Genomic DNA, 22,691 nt, shown 5'->3' with positions numbered 1-22,691 from the left:
TGAGTCCATTTGGTATAAATTTAGCACAAAAACTTTCTATAAGGATTAAAATATCTATATTTATAATGCCAGCCAAATTTACAAAAACTGTTCATTTTTATAATTCTGGTCAAATTTGCAAACCAGACATTTATATCTATATTATAATTCTGGCCAAATAATTCTGACAAATTTTGCTGTGCAAAATTATTTTAAACCTGGCCAAATTAATGTGTAAAACTTGAAAAAAAAATTGCCTTTTTTATAGTTATAAGATGATGTAAAATATTTATTAATGAAGTTGGTAAATGAATATGCAGTCAAAAATTATAAAATTGTCTTATTTATAATTAAAATACTGGATGGATGGGTGCAAAAAATCAAAAATCATGGACATAAATAATGTTTGTACTTGACAAAGGTTATCTATCATAAGACAAAGGATAAGCATAATAAATATTACAGACATAAATGTCTGTGCTTTACAAAGATTATATTATAAGTATAACAAAAATCATGGACATAAATGTCTGTAAGACGAAAGATAAGTATAATAAATATTACGAACATAAATGTCTGTGTTTGACAAAGATTATCATAAGTATAACAAAAATCATGGACTGTGCTTGACAAAGGTTATCATAAATATCATAGACATAAATGTCTGTGCTTGACAAAGGTTATCATAAATATCACGGACATAAATGTCTGTGCTTGACAAAGGTTATCATAAATATCACAGACATAAATGTCCGTATCTGACAAGTAGTATCATCATGAGCAATTGACAACAAATATCATGGTCGTATATGACAAGGAGCATCATTAACAAATATCACGGACATAAATGTCCGTACCTGACAAGGAGTATCATCATAAGCAATTGATAACAAATATCATGGTCGTATCTGACAAAAAGCATCATTAACAAATATCACGGACATAAATGTCCGTACCTGACAAGTAGTATCATCATGAGCAATTGACAACAAATATCATGGTCGTATCTGACAAGAAGCATCATTAACAAATATCACGGACATAAATGTCCGTACCTGACAAGTAGTATCATCATGAGCAATTGACAACAAATATCATGGTTGTATACTATGACAAGGAGCATCATCAACAAATATCACGGACATAAATGTCCGTACCTGACAAGTAGCATCATTATGAGCAATTGACATCAAATATCACGGTCGTATCTGACAAGGAGCATCATCAACAAATATCACAGACATAAATGTCCGTACCTGACAAAGAGTATCATCATGAGCAATTGACAACAAATATCACAGCCATATCTGACAAGGAGCATCATCAACAAATATCATGGACATAAATGTCCATATATGACTATAAGTGAGTATAATAATATATTGTTGGATTAAATTAATTAGCATGATTTGTTTTTATGACACAGCATGACAAGTCAAAGTATATCACGGACATGGGTTAAAACCATGGGCGGACCACGAAGGATATAACCTAGACACTTGAGACATGAAATGTAAGGTTAGAACCTTTGTTGATCGGTTGAATGGGGTGCTAAAGTACAAGGTACCTTGTCGATCATTTCAAGCTTATTTACCATAAAAGGCGTCATTTTCTGAAAATTTTTTGTTCATGAAAATTTTTATTTTAGCATTATACGAATAATATCTAAAGAAAACTATTTAGATATTGTTTTATGTTTGTATTTATAATTGAATTTCGAATAATATTATGGTATGTTAAAATATAGTGAAACCTGATAGGAAAGTGCTTAAATATTTTATTTTATTTTATTTTATTTTTTGACAATTTTTCATTTTGACAAAAATAATAAATACCATAACTATATATAACGAAATAATCATTAACAAATAGGTACAGTTACTCTACTGATTTACTATCATAGGACGACAATAATAACATGGATGTTTTTGACCAAATAGCACCATTGCCCGTCACAGATTGTATGTTAATTATTCAAATAGATTTTTTATTGTATTGATTTATTATTTAACTAACATATTTGTTGAAGTTTGGATTTAGTTTGAACCTCTTTATAGTAAATAAATAATTTTCCTAATCAATATTACGTGATATACCCTTATAAAAATCCAAATTCATCTTCAATATTTCTTTTTTGGATGTTGGATATATAGATTTAATCTGAAGTATTATTACTAATGTTAACCAAAATTTTATTTATATATATCACAGATGAAGCTATGGCAAATAAAATTATGCCCGAATTAGGTCAAGAGATCGAAGACTTTAAATATAACACATGGCATGTAACAAATTGGCGGCATTTGGAAAAGAAGATAACAGGGCCAGAATTCGAAGCTGGAAATTGGAAATGGTGTGCTGTAATAAATTTTCAACAAAAACGAAAAATCATAAACTTATTTAATGATTTTTATTTTTTCTTTAGGCGAATTTTACTATTTCCCTTTGGCAATAGTAATCAAGATACCGTTTCTATTTATCTTGATTTTGTTGATCCTAAGGGGTCTCCAGCAGACTGGCATTCATATGTTCAATTCGCTTTAGTCTTGTGGAATCCTGAAGATCCAACACAATATATTTATCATCGTATGTATGAGAATTAAAATTTTAAAGCATCTATATAGATTAATGCAAATCAACACCTACATACATGTTACTATACTATTTTTTTTTCGTGCTATATTTTCTTTTGTTTGGAATTTTTGAATTCTAGACGCGCATCATCGATTCACTGCCGAAGAATCGGACTGGGGTTTTACGCAGTTTTATGATTTACGTAAATTGTTAACTCCTTGTGAAAACCGAACGCGTGCGTTAATTGAGAATGAATCGACCAATATTACGGCTTTTGTACGAGTATTGAAGGATCCTACAGGTGTCTTATGGCATACTTTCATCAAATATATTACCTAATTTATTACTATCATTCAAAGCTTGATCCGCAAATATTCTCTTTTGTTATGGGCTTATAGCCTTCAATATTTCTGTAACCTCTTCATATAGTTATGGTTCAAAGAAAGAGACGGGATATGTGGGATTGAAAAACCAAGGCGCTACAGGTTACATGAATTCGTTATTGCAGTCACTTTATTGTACGACTTATTTCCGTAAGGTAAGTACAATTACTAATAAGAATATTGTAAATTAGTAGTTTTATTTAGATTAAATTTAATTTCCTCTGTTTATTTATAAATTATAGGCTGTTTACCAAATTTCTACAGAAGATGATGAGCCAATCAAAAGTGTCTCCTTGGCATTACAGCGAGTTTTCTACCAATTGCAGACATCAAATACTCCGGTTGGAACGACGGAATTGACGAAATCTTTTGGATGGGATTTAAAAGAATCCTTTGTACAGCACGATGTACAAGAATTTAACAGAGTGTTGCAAGATAATATCGAAGGCAAAATGAAGGTAATTCTTCTAAACTGTATTAGAATTTTTTTTCTTCGTGTTTATTAGCTAATTTATGGTCGTATTAATTTTTTTATTAGGGTACAAAAGCCGATGGTGTGATTACCAAGCTTTTTGTTGGTAAAATGAAGAGTTATATCAAATGTGTTAATGTAGATTATGAGTCTTCTCGTGTTGAAGACTTTTATGGTAATAATAAGGTGTTTCTATGATAATACTTTTTCATAAATTAATAGTTATTCAAGATAATAAGTATTATATTTTAATTATGATAGATATTCAACTGAATGTGAAAGGTTGTAAGACTTTAAGAGATTCTTTCAAGGATTATATTCAAGAAGAAATATTGAAAGGCTATAATAAGTATCAAGCAACAGGTTATGGGTTGCAAGTAAGTTGAAAGCAGACGTTTAATAGTTAAATTTTTTATTTCGGTTATTTGCGTTATTTGCGTTAAAGATACTTGCAACTAACTAATTTTTATGTTACGCAGGATGCCAAAAAAGGTGTTATTTTTGAAAGCTTTCCTCCAGTTCTACATTTACAACTTAAAAGATTCGAATATGATTTACAAAGGGACGCAATGGTTAAGGTGGCAAATATATTTAAAAATGTTTGATGATAAAATGATCTCTTTCTTATCGAATTCTTATTATACAAGATTAATGATCGTCACGAGTTTCCGATGGAAATCGACTTAGAGGAGTTTCTATCAGAAGATACAGATAGAACAAATCCTCATAAATATTTATTACACGGGTTCGTTTGACTATACAATAATTACTGTACTGTCATTATTTCTAAAATATTTCTAAAAATTATTTATTATACAGTGTACTTGTTCATAGTGGTGATTCACATGAAGGTCATTACTTTGCTTTATTTAAACCTGAAAAAGACGGCAAATGGTTTGTTGTACCATTTAAATGATAATTTTTTCTTTAGAAAAAAAGAAAAAAATTAATTTAAATCAGAGTGTACGTACTCATTTTAAAGTTGAAATATAAAATATAGGTTTAAATTTGATGATGACCATGTCATTCCTGTTATAGATAAGGAAGTATTTGAGGATAATTATGGTGGCGAATACCCAAATGCGAACACTATAACAATTCGCTCAGCAAGGAACCATGAACGGTTTACCAATGCCTATATGTTAGTTTATATTCGTGAATCAAATGTTGATGAAATATTGTCCCCTGTGGTTTCCGAGGATATACCTGAACATTTACGTATGTATATGATTATATATTTAAATCAATCAGGTTGAAAAAGTGATCGTAATCTGTTTATTACTATTTTATAGAAAAACGGTTGGAACAGGAAAGAGCCATTGAGGATCAAAGGAGGAAGGAGATGGAGGAGAGACATCTTTATCTTATTGTCAAAGTAATTAATTATAAAGTCTATTTTACTTTATTTTATTTTATTTAATTATTATTATTATTTTTTTTTTTGAAAACTGCTTTTTGTTAATTTAAACTGAATCTTATATATAGGTTGTGACTGCTGAAAAATTCAAAGTTCATCAAGGATTTGACCTTGCCAACTTTGATGATCGTCAATATCCACTTTCTGAAGTATTGACATTTAAGATTCTAAAAGCTGATACCTATGGTTCTTTTAAAGAACATGTTTCTCGAAGTTTCAATATTCCTACAAAACAAGTACGGTTCTGGGTTTTTGTAAATCGTCAAAATAGAACTGTCCGACTTGATGCTCCAATATCGGATTCTCTTACCAATATCAGTAATATAATTTAATTAAATTTTCTTTATTATAATTTAATACAATTGTTTAATTTGTGATAATTTTTTTTATTTAATATATAAATAGGCATGGAAGAAATTCATGCAAAGATGACTTCTCGGCAGAATGAAATGAAGTTGTATATGGAGGTAGCAGAAATACCGCTTAGTGGCTTGGTGCATAGCAACAGTTTATATTGGTCTTTCAGATTTTCTACTTTTAAATTTAAAACTTATATTATAACTACTTCTGTAGACATGGTTTCCTACAAATCATATAATGGTTTTATTGGTTTTCATCAAATATTTTGATCCTGATAAACAGGCTTTCGAGTAAGATTTTTTTTTTTGCTAAAGTTTGGCATATACATTATAATCAATGTAAGTAAAATATTAATATATCTAACCATATAGAGGTCTAGGTCATTTATATGTACAAAAGTTCGGTAAGGTAGGCGACATTACTCGTTTTTTACGTGAGAAAAAGAACTTTTCACCAGATACTCCTTTGAAAATATATGAGGTATACAAGTCTACAAGTTTTATATTTTATTTATAAATTTCTTTTAACATTGTTTTACTTATTAGGAAGTCAAACCAAACATGATTGTAGAAATGAAACTCAAATCCACTTTTCAACAATCAGAGATACAAGATGGCGATATAATTTGTTTTCAAAAGGCTTTAACAGAAAAAGAGTATGTATTGACACTATATACACCTTTTTATATTCTATAATAATATTAAAAAATAAAAAAATATTTATAATTTTTAGGATCCAAGAGCGTACAACATCTGGTCGTTATTGGGATATTCCTCATTTTTATGAATCACTAACTTTACGTATTGTTGTTTCTTTCAAACCAAAATTGAAATATCGGGATCCAAACCCTGAATTTGATCTAGTTTTGAATAAAAAATGGACATATGATCAAGTATTTTAATTAATTATCTGTTATAATTTTGATATGATTTATCGTTATTATTTTTTCGTCATTTAATATTTGTTAATGTAGATTGCTGGAGCAGTCGGCACTTATTTGAACACGGATCCTCTTAAATTACGATTTACCACAGCACATTCGACATCTGGTACACCAAAAAGTGACATCAAACAAACCACCGCTCATACCCTTTCAGAGATGCTTCAAACTGCATATTTGTCACCACCGGTTCATATCTTATTCTACGAATTAGAAATGAAAGAGCCCACCAAAGTTTATTGGCTTGGAAGCACAGTTAAAAATGAGGTATATTCCGTTTATTCATTTAGGGATATTTTATTTAACTTTATAAATTTGTTTAAAAGACAACCATATAAAAATTTTCAGATAGTCATTTATTTTCGTCTTCCAAATAATGGGATTATTAACGATATCATAAAAGTAATCTTAAAAAATGAAAAGGTGACACTATCATCCCCAAATTCTAGAATCAGGCTATTTGAAGTTTATCACAATAAGATTCAAAAGGAATATACAGAAACAGAACCAATAGAGAGAATACATGAATATGCGACATTATACGCAGAGGTGATTATTTATGATATGAATTGAGTATATTTTTTCGTTAAATTATTTTACCCACAAATATACATATATTAATTATAGGAAATACCTCAAGACGAAGTTCATGCTGATCAAAATGATCGAACTATTCAAGTGTATCATTTCACAATAAATCCGATACGCATACATGGAATTCCGTTCAAGTTTGTTATTAAAAATGTAATTTATTTATTAAAAATAAACAGTATAAATTTCAAGAATCTAAAATTTTGATTTTATTATTGACTTAGGGCGAGACACTTGAAAATACTAAAGTACGTCTTCGACATCGGCTTGGTATGAGTAAAATAGAGTTTTTGAAAGTAAAAATTGCAATTGTACCTGGAACCTCATACGTAAAACCGGAATATCTTGAGGACGATGGTGAGTTAATAAGAATATTTTGTTCAATCGCTTATTTTAATTTATTAATTATATATGATTTTTATATGATTCTATTAGATATAATCTTATCGGAAAAGAAATTATCTAATGAAGAATGTCTGGGACTTGATCACCTAGATAAAAGTCTTACGGAGAAAGTTATTTTTATTCGAGGCTAATATATTGATTTTTTTATGCAACATTATCTTTATTTTATAAATGAATTGTACCATTAAGTTTAACATCTTGTTACGTCCGTCCACCCATAATATAATTCACCATCCGTAATATATAATATTGTATTTTAAGAAAAATAGTTTATTATGAAATTATGAAATTTTTAACGTTAGTTCTTGTAAATTATCGAAAATTATAATCCATAAAAATCTATTTAACTTGTATATCGTCAGGTATATTCAAAAATTTCTTTTTAAAATTGGGTTTCAATTTATCAGCAAATATCTAAATATCCTAAAATGTAAATACCTGATGAATTTTCTATGTACTCTTTTGCTGCAGATGTTATATTTTAGATTCTCTATCACAATCATACAATCATTTAGATGTTTGTTCATTAATTTTACATTCAGTATATTCAGTATCATTATTGTAAGTGTTCTTGTCTTTGCACTTGCAGTAATCAAGCTTTACCATACTGTATACAGTGTGTTGCAAATAGGGATTGGAAGTTAAAAGAGTAAAATTGCGATAGATGTATCAAATATTCAAATGGGCAAAATAAAACGCGTTAAACGTAAAATTTATATCTTTAACCGGTTATTATCCGGTTAAACGTTCCGATTAACCGGTTTTTGACCGGTTAAGGTTCTTTTGGACGGTTTATTCATAAATATTTGATAAATTGTAAATACACAATTTATATAAATAATGTAAATATAAATACTAGTAAAAATGATAAAATTGAAATAACGAAGACGATTGGTTGTTCTTAACCTATTTTCTCTAAAAAGACTTTATAGATAACATTTCAAGTATTTAATTATGATATTTATTTACCTTATTAGCTAGCAACTTAAATACTTTGAATTTCTTTTAATAAAAGGAAGATTGTTGTCTTGATAACTCAGATTGAGACTCTTATATGTCTCTATGGTCAATATCATCCATGTTGTATAAAAAATAAAAAAAAAATAACTTAAAGGTTCTGAATTAAAAATTATCTGATATAACAATCTTCATATAAGTTAACCGGTTAATTATTCGGTTAATTTAATCCCTAGTTGCAAAAAAAACCGGAATTAAAAAATCGGCCATAACCCCATGACGATCTCACCAAATTATACGTAAAATAGCTTATTTGAAAGATGGAAACCCATAGATTTTATCAACAATAAATTAATATGGAATTTATTTTAGTAATTTTTCTTATTTAAAAATTTTTATAACTATTTTAGAGCAAATTTATATTTTTTTGCATAAAATACTTAATATTATTAAAAAATTTTTTCTATACGCAATTTTCCCATTTATCTTGATAAAATTTGAGAAATTTCTAATGAATTTGCATCTATTTTTTAATATATGAATTTCATGTCAAATTTTTCTTTAAAATCAACATTTGTAGTTAATTTGCTCAAAAAGTAAAAATGTACTAGAGTCCTAAATGATGTCAAAATGTGGCCCCAATATTCAAGTTTATTTTGCATTTTAGATGATAAAAATTGGTCTTGTTTTAAGTAAACTACACACATTTTGTAATTTGAACCATTTATTAGCATTTTTTACTATATACCGAAATTGTGATAATTTAAAGAATAAAACTCTCATCATTTTATCATAAATGTTTATTTACTGCAAATTTTTTGATATTTATTTTTTGGCATTATTCTTAATAATATTTGAGTATTTTAAATTAAATCTAATCCACCAATGTTTTATAAATGTAATTTAATTTTCTGTTATATTTTTTATTTGAAATAAATAATTATTGCTGATTATTTCAAAAGATAATGAAGTGTTTAATAACTTTAAAAGATACCAAAATGTAGCCTTGGGTCTCAGGTTTACATAATGTAAATTGAATTTATTTTGGGCGTATAACTTAAACTGTTTATTATGTACTAACTACTTAGTATTAACTTATTGATTTTATCATTTTACGGTCGTATAGCATGTCCAAATTATATTTTATCTTTTATAACTTAAAATCTTTCATATTCTTCTATATTTTGGTAATTAAATTTACTACCATAACGAGTAAATTTATCATAAATATCGCAAGCATTTGGTCTTTCATTTGGAATTTTGGATCAGTGTTGTATTAATTCAATATATATAACTTTCAGGTATATTTGTGATGTATTTTAATACATTTAGACTTGTATTCCAAAACGGTCTTCTACCTGTTATTAATTCCCACTAATCATACTAAAATTATATATTAGCATATTTTTATCACAAAGAATTATTTAATAAACCTCTTTATCAATTATCATCATCTTGATGATTCAATTGCAGATTTGCTTATTCAAAATCACCTGTTTATATTAAAAATATTTCCACTGCGATAATCTTTATGGACGATATTTCGTTATGTAGCATTTTAAGCCCTTCAATCATGTCTTTTATTAATTTATTTTCCCAACTGATATTAAAAAAATTCTTAGTTATATTATTTTTTTATATTTATTTGTAAATTAATAATTTATAAGAAATCTTATGATATCCCTGGATTTCAATTTTCAAGGTTAAATTAAAAAACACTTATTCATAGTGTAAATCATAATAATTACTTATTTAAGACTTTGGGTAGTACAAGGTATCATGTCAATCATTTCAAGCTCATTTACCATAAAAAGAGTGAAAATTATTTGTTCACGGAAATTTTTATTTTAGCATTGTACGAATAGTATTTAAAGAAAACTATTTAGATATTGTTTTACGTTTGTATTTACAATTAAATTAATTAAATTTCGAATAATATCATGGTATGTTAAACTATAGTGAAGTTTAATAGGAAAGTACTTGAATATTTTATTTTATTTTATTTTATTTTACAAAAATAATATATGTATAACGAATAGATCATTAACAACTATTTCTATCATAGGAAGACAATAATAATATGGATGTTTTTGACCAAACAACTATCGATGATATGTCAGAAGAGGAGGATATAACACCATTGCCCGTCACAGATTGTATGTTAATTATACAAATATTGTATTTGATTTATTATTTAACTGACATATTTGTTGAAGTTTGGATTTAGCTTGAACCTTTTTATAGTAGTCAAATAAATTTTTTTTAACCATACCATATAATGTGTAATACTCATAAAAATCCAAATCCATCTTCCACATTCCTTAGGTATATAATTTAATTTGATGCACTATTACTAATGTTAACCAAAATTTTATTTATATATTATCACAGATGAAACTATGGCAAATAATATTATGCCCGATCTAGGTCAAGAGATAGAAGACTTTAAATATAACACATGGCATGTAACAAATTGGCGGAATTTAGAAGAGAGAATAACAGGGCCAGAATTCGAAGCTGGAAATTGGAAATGGTGTGTTGTAGTAAAATTGATAAGTCATCAAACATATTAAACTAATTTTTAAATTATTCTTTTTAGGCGAATTTTACTATTTCCCTTTGGAAATAACAATCAAGATGTCGTTTCTATTTATCTTGATTTTGCTGATATGAGGGCTCCGGAAGGTTGGCATTCCTGTGTTCAATTCGCTCTTGTCTTGTGGAATCCTGAAGATCCAACGCAATATATTTATCATCGTATGTATAAAAATTAAATTTTTAAAGCATCTATTGAGTTACACTCTACGAGCCTTTTTTTCGTGCTATATTTCTTTTGTGTTGGAATTTTTGAATTATAGACGCGCATCATCGATTTACTGCCGAAGAATCGGACTGGGGATTTACACGGTTTTATTGCTTACGCAGACTGTTAACCCCTTATGGAAGCCGAACACGTGCAATAATTGAAAATGATTCGGCCAATATTACGGCGTTTGTGCGAGTATTCAAGGATCCTACAGGTGTCTTATGGCATAATTTCATTAAGTAGTATATTACCTCATTATTTCTACTATTCAAAGCTTGATCCGTAAATATTCTTTTTTATCATAATCATCAATATTTCTGGCGTTATGTTTATTTAACCTCCTCATATAGTTATGATTCAAAGAAAGAGACAGGATATGTAGGATTGAAAAACCAAGGTGCTACAAGTTACATGAATTCACTACTACAGTCACTTTATTGTACGACTTATTTCCGTAAGGTACTAATAAAAATATTGTAAATTAATGGGTTTATATCTAAATTTAATATCTTTTATTTATTTATAAATTATAGGCAGTTTACCAAATTCCCACAAAAGATGACGTACCAACAAAAAGTGTCTCTTTGGCATTACAACGAATTTTCTATCAATTGCAGATATCGAATACTCCGGTTAAAACGACGGAATTGACGAAATCTTTTGGATGGGATTCAGCAGATTCCTTTGTACAGCACGATGTACAAGAATTTAACAGAGTATTGCAAAATAATCTTGAAGGCAAAATGAAGGTAACTACTGTATTATAATTTCTTCTTCGTGTTTATTAGTAGCTAGTGAAAATTCTTTACGGCATATTAATTTTTTATTAGAATACAAAAGCCGATGGTGCGATTACCAAGCTTTTTGTTGGTAAAATGAAGAGTTATATCAAATGTGACAATGTGGATTATGAGTCCTCTTGTGTTGAAGATTATTATGGTAATAATAAAAGCGTTTCTACAATAATATTTTTTACATAATTAATAGTTGTTTAAGATATAAATATTAGAATTTAATTATGATTAGATATTCAGCTGAATGTGAAAGGTTGCAAGACTTTAAGAGATTCTTTCAAGGATTATATTCAAGAAGAAACATTGGAAGGCAATAATAAGTATCAAGCAGAAGGTCATGGGTTACAAGTGAGTTGAAAGTGAACGTTATTAATTTTTTATTGGATTACTTGAAGATACTTCTAACTGATTTTATGTTACGCAGGATGCCAAAAAAGGTGTTATCTTTGAAAGCTTCCCTCCAGTTTTACACTTACAACTTAAAAGATTCGAATATGATTACCAAAGTGACACAATGGTTAAGGTGACATATACATTTAAAAATGTTTTATGATAAAATGATCTCTTTCTTACCGAATTCTTATAATATAGATTAATGATCGTCACGAATTTCCGATGGAAATTGACTTAGAAGAGTTTCTATCGGAGAATGCAGATAGATCAAGTCCTCATAAATATCTATTACACGGGTTCGTTTATAATTTTTACATTAATTACTGCATTATATTGTTAATTATTCTAGATCTTTTTTAATAATTATTTATTATACAGTGTACTTGTTCATTGCGGTGATTCACATGAAGGCCACTACTTTTCTTTACTTAAACCTGAAAAAGATGGCAAATGGTTTGTTATATACCATTTAAATAATTTTTTATTTTTAGGAATAAAAAAAAAAATATTTCCAATCAGAGTGCTCATTCAAAGTTGAAATATATATCATAGGTTTAAATTTCATGATGACCGCATCACTCGTGTAGTAGATAAGGAAGTACTTGAGGATAATTATGGTGACGAATATCCAAATGCCAATATTATTAAAGTTCGTTCAACTAAGATTCATAAACGATTTACCAACGCTTACATGTTAGTCTATATTCGTGAATCACATGTTGACGAGATATTGTCCCCTGTAGTTCCCGAGGATATACCTGAACATTTACGTATGCATATGCTTATATATTTTTAAAAATAATTAGGTTAAGAGTGATCGTAATACATTTATTACTATTTAATAGAGAAACGTTTGGAACAGGAAAGGGCCATTGAGGAACAAAAGAGGAAAGAGATGGAGGAGAGACATCTTTATCTTACCGTCAAGGTGATTGTAAAAAAATTTTTTTTTTTTTATTTAGAAAGCTGTTTTTTTTTTAATAATTTAAACTGAATTTTACAGATTGTGACTACTGAAAAATTCAAAGTTCATCAAGGATTTGACCTTGCCAACTTTGATGATCGTCAATATCCACTTTCTGAAGTGTATGTGTATAAGATTCTAAAAAGTGATACCTACAGGTCTTTTAAAGATTTTGCTTCTCGAAATTTCAATATTCCTCCAGAACGAGTAAGATTCTGGGTTTTTGTAAATCGTCAAAATAGAACTGTTCGACTTGATGCTCCAATACCAGAACTTTATATCAATACTAGTAATATAATTTTAATTTAATTTTTATATATTTACTAAGATTTATAATTCTAACCTTTTATTAATCGTTTTATTAATGAATAAATAGGTATGGAACAAATTTGTGCAAATATGACTACTCGGCGGAATGGAATGGAGTTGTATATGGAAGTAGCAGACAAGCCAATTAAGCGCAAGGTGCGTAAATGTTTTACTAGTCCTTTAGATTTTCTACTTTTAATTTTAAAAAAAACTATTTTTATAGAAATGGTTCCCTACTGTTCCGAAAGCAAGTCGCATAATTGTTTTCCTCAAATATTTTGATCCTGACAAACAGACTTTAGAGTAAGATTTTTTTATGCTGAAATTTTGTATATACGTTATAAGCAATCATATAAAAATTAATATATTTAAAACATAGAGGTCTAGGTCATTTGTATATACAAAAGTTCGGTAAGGTGGGCGACATTACTCGCGTCCTATGTGAGAAAAAGGAATTTCCACCAGATACTCCTTTAAAAATTTACGAAGTATGCATGTCTATATTGTTAAGTTTATATAATTTTGTTTTATAAATTTTCTTTTAACATTGTTTTAATTATTAGGAAGTCAAACCAAATATGATCGAAGAAATGCATCTCGAATTCACTTTTCAACAATCAGAGATACAAGATGGTGATATAATTTGTTTTCAAAAGGCTTTAACAGAAAGAGAGTATATATTAACATTATATGTACACTTTTTTGTAATGTATAATAACATTATTAAATATTTTTATAACTTTTAGAATCCAAGAGCATAGATCAGTTTGTCGTTGTTGGAATATTCCTCATTTCTATGAATCATTGGCCTTACGTATTGTTGTTTCGTTCAAGCCAAAATTGGAAGATCGGTATTTAAAACCCGAATTGACTTATGAGCAGGTATCTTATTCTGAATTTGACCTAATTTTAAATAAAAAATGGACATATGATCAGGTATATATCTTTGATATAATTTTGATATAATTTATCAGTATTTATTTTTCATATTCTTAATTTTTTTCATATTCTTAATTTCATTTATTATTAGGTTTCTGGAGCAGTTGCCACTCATTTGAATACGGATCCTCTTAAACTACGATTTACCACAGCACATTCGACATCTAGTACACCAAAAAGTGTCATCAAACGAACCACCGCTCATACCCTTTCAGAGATGCTTCAAACTGTATATTTGTCACCACCAGCTTATGTCTTATTCTATGAGATGCTGAACATTAGTATCGTAGAATTAGAAACGAAAAAGTTCATTGAAATTTATTGGCTTGGAAACACAGTTAAAGATGAAGTATATTACGTTTATTCATTTAGTGATATTTAATTTTAATTTTATTAGTTCCGTTTAAAAACCACCATCTAAAAATTTCCAGGAAGCAATTGATCTTTGTCTTCCAAAGAATGCAATTGTGAATGATATAAAAAAAATCCTAAAAAATGAAAAGGTGACACTATCATCACCATGCTCTAGAATCAGGCTATTTGAAGTTCATCACAATAAGATTCAAAAGGAATATACAGGAACCGAACCAATAGAGAGAATACAAGAACATGCGACATTATACGCAGAGGTGAATATTTATGATATGAATTGGATATCTCTTTCGTTAAATTATTTACCCACAAATATACATGTATTAATTGTAGGAAATACCTCATGATGAAATTTATGCCAATCAAAATGATCGGACTATTCAAGTATATCATTTCACAAAGGATCCGTTATGTTTACATGGAATTCCGTTCAAATTTGTTATTAAAAATGTAATTTATTTATTAATAATTAACAGTATAAATTTCAAGAATGTAAAATTTTGATTTCTTATTGACTTAGGGCGAGACACTTGCGGATACTAAAGTACGCCTTCGACATCGGCTTGGTATGAGTGAAATAGATTTTTTGAAAGTAAACATTGCAATTATGCCGAGAACCTCATACGCAAAATCGACTTATCTTTTTGGCGATGGTGAGCTAATAAGAATATTTTATTCAATTGTTTATTTTGATTTATTAATTGTATATAAATTTTGTTAGATATAGTCTTATCAGAAATGAAATTATCCAATGAAGATTGTCTGGGACTTGATCACCCAGATAAAACTGGTCGTACGGAGAAAGTTATTTTTATTCGAGGCTAATATATTGATTTTATAAATGAATTGTTAAGTTAATCCACTCTTTAACATCTTGTTACGCGTCCGCCCACACCTCATCCGTAATACATAATATTGTATTTTAAGAAAAATAGTTTATTATAAATTTTTCGAATTAGTCCTTGTACATTATTCCTTGTAAACTTGTAAAATTATTGAGAGAATTATAATCTATAAAATCCATTAACTCAAAATTAAATAATCGGAAATTCGGATTAAATTTAAAATTTTTTTTAAAATTAGTTTCAATTTATCAAATGGTTTTCTGAAATTTGCAAATATTTAAATATCTTAAAATGTAACGTTTTTTGTTTTATTTCAAAATCAAAATTAAATTTATTTCATTGACTAGAATCATTTAGAATGTTTATTAATTTACATTCAATATCATTATTGGAAGTGTTCTTTTGCAGAAAGCTTTACCTGAAGTAAGCCTTGTACACAATTTAACCGATATTTCAGAGTATTTATTTCCGACAGGAAACGAATAAGTAAAAAATAAAATAAATAAAACAAAAGTGCAGTATTGCAGTTATAAAATAAATAAATAAATAAAGCCATATGACATCCCACTAAAAAAAGGCAATTCCCGTATCTTAAGCTTTAATCCGCTTTCCTATTTTTTTTTTAAAATAAGTAAATTTATATAATAAATATAAAAAATTGTTTTCGCTAATAATATAAACTATTTACTTACTATCATATTGAGTTTCAATTCTTAGTTCTTCCATATGACGTTTTCTTGAAGAATTTTTAGTCGGAAAATCTTGAACATTAGTAATATGAGTAGTACTAAAGAATTTTTTTTTTTAAAAAAAAAAATGAAATAAAAATTTAATGTTAAATTTCAATTTTGGTTTTGTTTCTATAAATTAAATCAATAATACCTTTGTTGACTTTGCGTATTTATATCGTAATCGTACTCTTTTGTAATGTATTCTAAAAGTAGTGAGAATATAAAATAATAAATATATCAGATATTTAAATTTATTGATTTTCAAGAAAAGTGAAATGATCCAATTTTTATATACCGAATAAAGAATTGTTAGAAGAAATTCTAGAGGTATAAGTAGCATCAGAATGAAATTTTTCAGTAAAATCAGGGCCAAGTTTCTTCAATTTAATCAACTCTAATCGTTTTTCTTCAGCCTTATTAAATTGCACATTACACCTTTCTTTCGCAAATGACAAAGCTTTATAAATTTCTGATACAGTAGGTCTTTTTGCAGGATCAGAATTCCAACAACTTTCCATTAAATTAGAAATACATTCAGGAGTATCACTCGTAATTTCAGGTCGGTCTCCATCAATAATTTTATAAACGAGGCTAAAATCATGCTCACAATTTGAAAATGGTTTGCAACCTGTCGTTAATTCCCACACAATCATACCCATACTATATATATCAGATTTTTTTGAAAAAGCAACACCATTAAATATCTCAGGTGCAATATATGGTAATACTCCATATATTTCATTATTATTAAATGAAGTATTATTTGTAGATTGTGATAACCCTAAATCACAAATTAACCAAGATGAATTATCCAGCAATATATTTCCACTGTGTAAATCTCGATGTATAAAATTTCTTGTATGGATAACATTAAGTCTAAAAATAAAAAAGAAATTGTAATGTACTTATACAGCATATTGAAATAAAATAATAAAAAATTGATCCATTACCCCATGGTGATTTCTAATAAAATATTTAACTTCATTTCCCATGTAATATTTGCAAAATTATTTTGTAAATAATCATGTAAATTTCCTCCATTTGCATATTTCATTACTAACATATATTCCTTTGTATCAGGATCTTGTGTAACTCCAAAACAACTAATGATGCGACCGTTTTTATGATATCTATAAAGCGAATTTAACTAAATACAGTATAAAAATATTATTTAAAACAAATCTATTAAAGAAAATGAGTCCAATATAAAAAAAAACAATAATAATTACCTCATTTAAAAAATATTTCTCCATATCTTGTGTGTTTAGATATCTTTTTATGGCAACTGTTTTAAAATATTTCATACTATTATATTTGCGAAATAAACAAGTTGCTTTATAAATAATACTAAAACCTCCTGCCGCTGTCTTTTCCAATTTTGTAATTTGAGAATATGGAATCCATTCTATTAATGGTTTTAAAGAGAAATAATCACTCTTATATTTAAAAAAAAAATTATATATCTCAATTGGATTTGAATTTTTATCAACAATGTGATTATTCAAATTAGAAGCAATTTTCTGATTAATTTCTTCTCTTGTAGAGGCAAAAAATTTTTCTATAATAATGTTTCCACTATTAATAATTGTGATATCAATAGTAATAGATGATTTTCTTTTACATTTTCTACATTGAGATTGATCCGGAATTCCAAAAATAATGTTTGTTGTTAAACAATATCTACATCCAATATAAAGAGTATAAAAGCAATTTGAACACCATTTTTGACAATCATTTATGAAATTTAGACTTTGTTTACAAACAATACAATTACTACAATTATCCCACCATGGTAAATAAAGAATTGGAACATATTTATTAGTAAAAGTTGATTGTATCCATTCATAAGAAATTTGATAACAATATGGGCATATTCTAAACAAATATGTTTGTTGAGGAATTAATTTCCCACATAACTTACAATTCTCACTTTCTTCTAATTTTTGTTTTTCATAACGAAGATGGAATGAAACTATTTGTTTAAAATATGAAATTTTGTAATCATTCTCAAATATTTCTTGAATATTTTGTGTGCTACGTTGAATATCATTTTTACTTATACGTATATCTAAGTATGTATCACTACTTGTATCTTTAATATCTTTAATATCTTTAATATACTTAAGAAAGCAAATTTTACAATATTTTTGATTATATAAAATTGTCAAGGAATATTTATTTCCGCAATGACTACAGTCAATCTGGGACCGATTAAAAGAAATAAACAAAATTGGTAAAGGGCTAGATTTTAATTTTGGCGTTGAATTTGTACTTGTGATTTTCAAATATGACGACATATTTTGAATAATAAAGTTGAATATTAGATATTGTTTATGTGTTGATTGTTTGGAACCGATTATATAGTTTGCAAACTCCGAATTTTAAGTTTACTAAACAAATATGCACTGGTTACGCCGGTTTTTGCCGATATACATATAATATAACAAATATAGTAAATTTTTATTTATGGTAAATTTCCAATTTTCGATTTTCTGATTGATTTATACATCCATTTTATTATAATTTTAAAAGTGGTTTCATTGATTCTTTCAAAAAATTCTATTTTTATTAATTTGGAATCTTTTTTTTTTAATGCCATTATTAACTTACCATATCAGTAGTAAATCATCACAAACTGGGAATTAATAGTATAAATATTATTATATCATTGCAAAAATAACCAAATTAGTTTATCAATCGGTTTGCAATATAGTGACGGGACCGTTAGAAAGTCTGAAGTGAGCTTCATAGTGTTATTTTTTAGTATAATTAATGATGGATCGCAGAAAGTCAATAACATTGCCAATGATATGTATGCTGTCTCCCATAATGATAATGCACTGAAATGATGAGAAAAAATCTATGCAATTAACATTTCTTTTATCTCAGCTCCTTTAATTCATCAATTACATCACCCGTCCATATTATTTTTTCTATGGGAAATTTTATAATTTCATTCATATCGTGACTGCATCGATGATACATTCCTTTTGCAAGTTCAATTGGCGGAAAAACGCTCATTATACAGTATACAGGCGCACAGGTTTGATGGCAGCCATTGTTGAAAATTCTGGTAAAAATTTTTTTGGTCAAGTTTAGTAAAAATGGAGAATTAACATTTACTGAAAAAAGGTATTAAGGTAAAATAGTTTGTTTCTAAAATCTTTAAAATTGAACTTTTAAATGTTTAGAAAATTTAGCTAATATTTAACTATTTAAGTAATTGGTTTTGGGAATAGAAGTTGATTTTTATTTATACTTTTCTTTTTAATTTTTATTACTAACCTTCCTTTTTTTAGGTTTCAGCGATTCTCTAAAAATGAAGGTTGGTTTCGATGATGCTTCCATTTTTTTATTTCTTTTTTGTACTCATTCTGGGTAATTTGCAAATATTGTTAGTTTTTTTTTCTTTTTATTGTGTTTTTCCTTTTACTAACTCTTGCTTTAGGTTTTGAGTAATTAAAGATTGGTTCTTATGATTTCATTACAGTTTTCATTTTTCTCTTTTTATTAAATTCAGTTTCCTTTACTAACACTTTTGAATGATGGTAAATGTAAGGTGCATTTTTTAAGGAAATTTAAATTTTAACATTTATTATTTTAACCATTAAAATCTTTTTTTCTTAGCTTCATGGCGTTTGGTAGGGTGAAGGTTTAAACTTTTTTTGTTTAATTGATGTTTTTGATTTATAATTTTCATATTATGCAATTTATTAAAACATAATAAAATTTCTATTATTTACAATAATTATTAAATTGAATATATCTAACCTTGTGAACGCTATATAAATGTTTAATTGTGTATTTAAACTAGTCTAATTGGTAAACTATATAATCTATTGTTAATGATTATTGAAATGTGATAAAATTAAACAATTGACAAACAAGAAAATTGTTTAATTTGTTATAACTCACCCAAGAAAATCGGTAAATTTACCATAAATTCAAAGTCGAAACGTTTCAGTCGTTTCATCCATCAAGTGGTAAAATCTAAACCTTTTCGATAGGTTGATACTGAGGCGGAATTGCAAATTCTTTGATCATGTGATATAATAAAATTGACCAATAGAATCAAAAGTCATAAAGTCATATGATACTAACGATCAATGAAAAATTCACATTTGTTTTTAACGTAGTTGTTCAGTTTTTATGGGTGTTACTATCAGACTCTTGTATCAAGTTTCTATGTAGTCATTACCGATGCTGTTTTTTACTCCTCGTTATAAAAATAAAATAAAAATAAAAAAATCATAGTAATTCTTTTTTTTTTTACACGTAACGGTAATAAAAAAATTTCACCGTATAAAATGGATCAACTTTAATGTGTATTTAATGTGTATTAATAGATAAAATCCATGAAATTAAAATGAACACAATGGTTCCCTACTTATTATCTAGCTAAATAATATTATAATACTACAAACATAAAACTGGAAATTATACAAATATAAATTATGATTAATTATTTATGCTTTATAATTTTATGGTTATTATTCCAAATCCTTTTTGCCTTTTCTTCCATACAACATTTGACCTGCATTCTCCATGACCTCACAAATATTTTTTGGATATTGTTATTAACTAATATAATTTGGATTTTCATAAATCACCAAAGCTTTCCGTCTGTTAAACATCCATAGAAAACAGATGTTAGAGGTTGTTCTGCTGTAAGGCCCTGGCATACTTTATTAGTTGACCTTTCCCTTCAGTTAAATTTGAACCATCAGTTACATCATTCTTGACTTCCCATCCAGACCCTTTGATAATATGGAATTTATTTGTAAGGCCATCTGTAAGATTTTTTTCCATGTATTTCAGACTTTAATGCATTTCATCCCATTAATACATATGGCCATCCTTATCTAATATCTAAATAACAAATCCAGAATAATCTATAAAAACTGGTTGAACATCAGTAGTTCGTTAAACCCTTTTTTAAATTGTAAATATATTTACATAAAAAAATTAAAGTATTTCAAAGAAATACGATTAATGCCAAATTTTTCATTAAGATACTCAATATATTTCACATTTACAAAGTCCAATGAATCTCTAATCTCTAGTTGTGGTTTGGTGAAATCCAAGATGATTATTGTTATTCAGTTGTTTAAGATAATTCTGACATGTTCTGCAATTCTGATAAAATGGTGATTCTTTTTTTTTGTTTGCACATTGATTATGCATATTTTAATCTGGATATTAAGCCTCAACCTGGCTAGATGAGTCCAAGGATTCATTTCTGCACAATTCCTATATTCTCAGTTCTCTTAACTTTGACTTATCAGCTAGAAACGGAGAAGACTCTTCCACCTTTAAATAATCTATTATCAATTATCCTATACTCAGATGTGACAACCTTTGATGGACTTTTGCATCTTTACCAGACTTCTTTAAACTAATTTGTGATCGTCGTGATTTGTGTAAACTGCTTAACCACGTTGTTATCTGGAGAATAGATGGTCGGGTACAAATCATTTTCCTATTGAATCATGAACAAAAGGGAACTCTATCATTTTATTTGGAGCTATAACTGATATCCCATAAAACACTGCTATGATTCTTTGGAGATTGGTCCTTCAAAACATATTCACTGCAGTTGTAATTACTAATTTGATCACATTTGATATTATTACTATATTTGCTATTAGAATTGGGGTTTGTTTGAAAGGGTAGAGTATTTGGTGGTTCCTGATATAGAATATCAAATAATGGTGTAGTTAGCCGAAAAATTCAGCCGAAGGCGCAGTAAATTTTCGGCTAACAACACCCAGCCGAAAAAAATTCATGTTGATCTTGAATATTTTTTGAATATTTTATTGGTTCAACATCCACTATTTTCGGCTAGATATTTACGGCTAACTACATTATTATTTTAAAGAAGTGTAGCCGTAAATATCAAATGTAACACAATAGTTTAAGTGGTAACAAGTAATGAAAATTGATTGTTCATATTACAATATTTACCATTATTATTTAATGGTAAATATTATGTAATATTGTTTGGTGTAAAATTGTTTCTTAAAATGTTTAATTTTAATATTTGCTTGTAAATAATTTTTAAATTCTTTGGTTTTCTTTTTAAAAAATTAAATACCAGTTTTTATTTTTTTTGATCGATTTGAATTAGTTCTAACAATTCTAATGATCTGCATGGTTAATTATAGGTATGGGAAATTATATTATAGACGCGGAAAATTATATTATAGACGCAGTAAATTATATTATAAACACGGAAAATATTCAATAAAATGGATTTAAATATAATCAAAGATAATTTTTTTTTTAATAAACTTTTTTTCTTTGTTATCAAATTTGCTAAATTTACTGAAATTCTTCACTTAATTATGGATTCTATTTCCACTAAACAACTTTTAACTAAAACTAGAAAAAAATTACCAAGTTTAAGTGAGATAATGTCTTATGGACAAAAACATAAAAAAATTCAGTGATCTTTCATATG

The 22,691-nt window shown here is 27.4% G+C and overlaps 3 protein-coding genes across 3 annotated transcripts; 2 read left to right on the top strand and 1 right to left on the bottom strand.

Annotated features, from left to right (window-relative positions):
- Positions 1-1,897: 1,897 nt before the first annotated feature.
- On the top strand, positions 1,898-7,252 carry OCT59_009297 (uncharacterized protein; the record flags this gene model as incomplete). The annotated part of the gene is made up of 25 exons (XM_066133447.1): positions 1,898-1,940; positions 2,191-2,332; positions 2,405-2,565; positions 2,693-2,854; positions 2,952-3,091; positions 3,179-3,394; positions 3,475-3,583; positions 3,670-3,785; positions 3,888-3,986; positions 4,056-4,153; positions 4,228-4,302; positions 4,409-4,626; positions 4,701-4,783; positions 4,894-5,143; positions 5,231-5,319; positions 5,399-5,475; positions 5,557-5,665; positions 5,731-5,840; positions 5,918-6,077; positions 6,159-6,392; positions 6,474-6,527; positions 6,606-6,674; positions 6,753-6,869; positions 6,941-7,073; positions 7,152-7,252. The coding sequence occupies 25 exons, from the start codon at positions 1,898-1,900 to the stop codon at positions 7,250-7,252; spliced, it is 3,165 nt and encodes a 1,054-aa protein (XP_065999885.1).
- Positions 7,253-10,018: 2,766 nt separating this feature from the next.
- OCT59_009296 (uncharacterized protein) lies at positions 10,019-15,480 on the top strand (the record flags this gene model as incomplete). The annotated part of the gene is made up of 26 exons (XM_066133446.1): positions 10,019-10,021; positions 10,144-10,234; positions 10,470-10,611; positions 10,678-10,835; positions 10,937-11,123; positions 11,235-11,343; positions 11,418-11,633; positions 11,715-11,823; positions 11,911-12,026; positions 12,103-12,201; positions 12,270-12,367; positions 12,450-12,524; positions 12,624-12,841; positions 12,917-12,999; positions 13,075-13,324; positions 13,412-13,500; positions 13,568-13,647; positions 13,724-13,832; positions 13,908-14,017; positions 14,091-14,280; positions 14,375-14,632; positions 14,715-14,750; positions 14,844-14,912; positions 14,989-15,105; positions 15,176-15,308; positions 15,383-15,480. The coding sequence occupies 26 exons, from the start codon at positions 10,019-10,021 to the stop codon at positions 15,478-15,480; spliced, it is 3,243 nt and encodes a 1,080-aa protein (XP_065999884.1).
- Positions 15,481-16,091: 611 nt separating this feature from the next.
- On the bottom strand, positions 16,092-18,528 carry OCT59_009295 (uncharacterized protein; the record flags this gene model as incomplete). Its single annotated transcript, XM_066133445.1, has 7 exons — positions 16,092-16,111; positions 16,193-16,287; positions 16,383-16,434; positions 16,527-16,741; positions 17,030-17,107; positions 17,182-17,378; positions 17,461-18,528. 7 exons carry the CDS (start codon positions 18,526-18,528, stop codon positions 16,092-16,094), a joined length of 1,725 nt encoding a protein of 574 aa, XP_065999883.1.
- Positions 18,529-22,691: the final 4,163 nt, after the last annotated feature.

Source organism: Rhizophagus irregularis, chromosome 17 (assembly GCF_026210795.1).
Source record: "Rhizophagus irregularis chromosome 17, complete sequence".
In the NCBI taxonomy this organism is placed as follows: Eukaryota; Fungi; Glomeromycota; class Glomeromycetes; order Glomerales; family Glomeraceae; genus Rhizophagus; species Rhizophagus irregularis.
The sequence above is the reverse complement of the archived record's forward strand: the minus strand, read 5'-3'. Positions and strand labels throughout refer to the sequence as shown.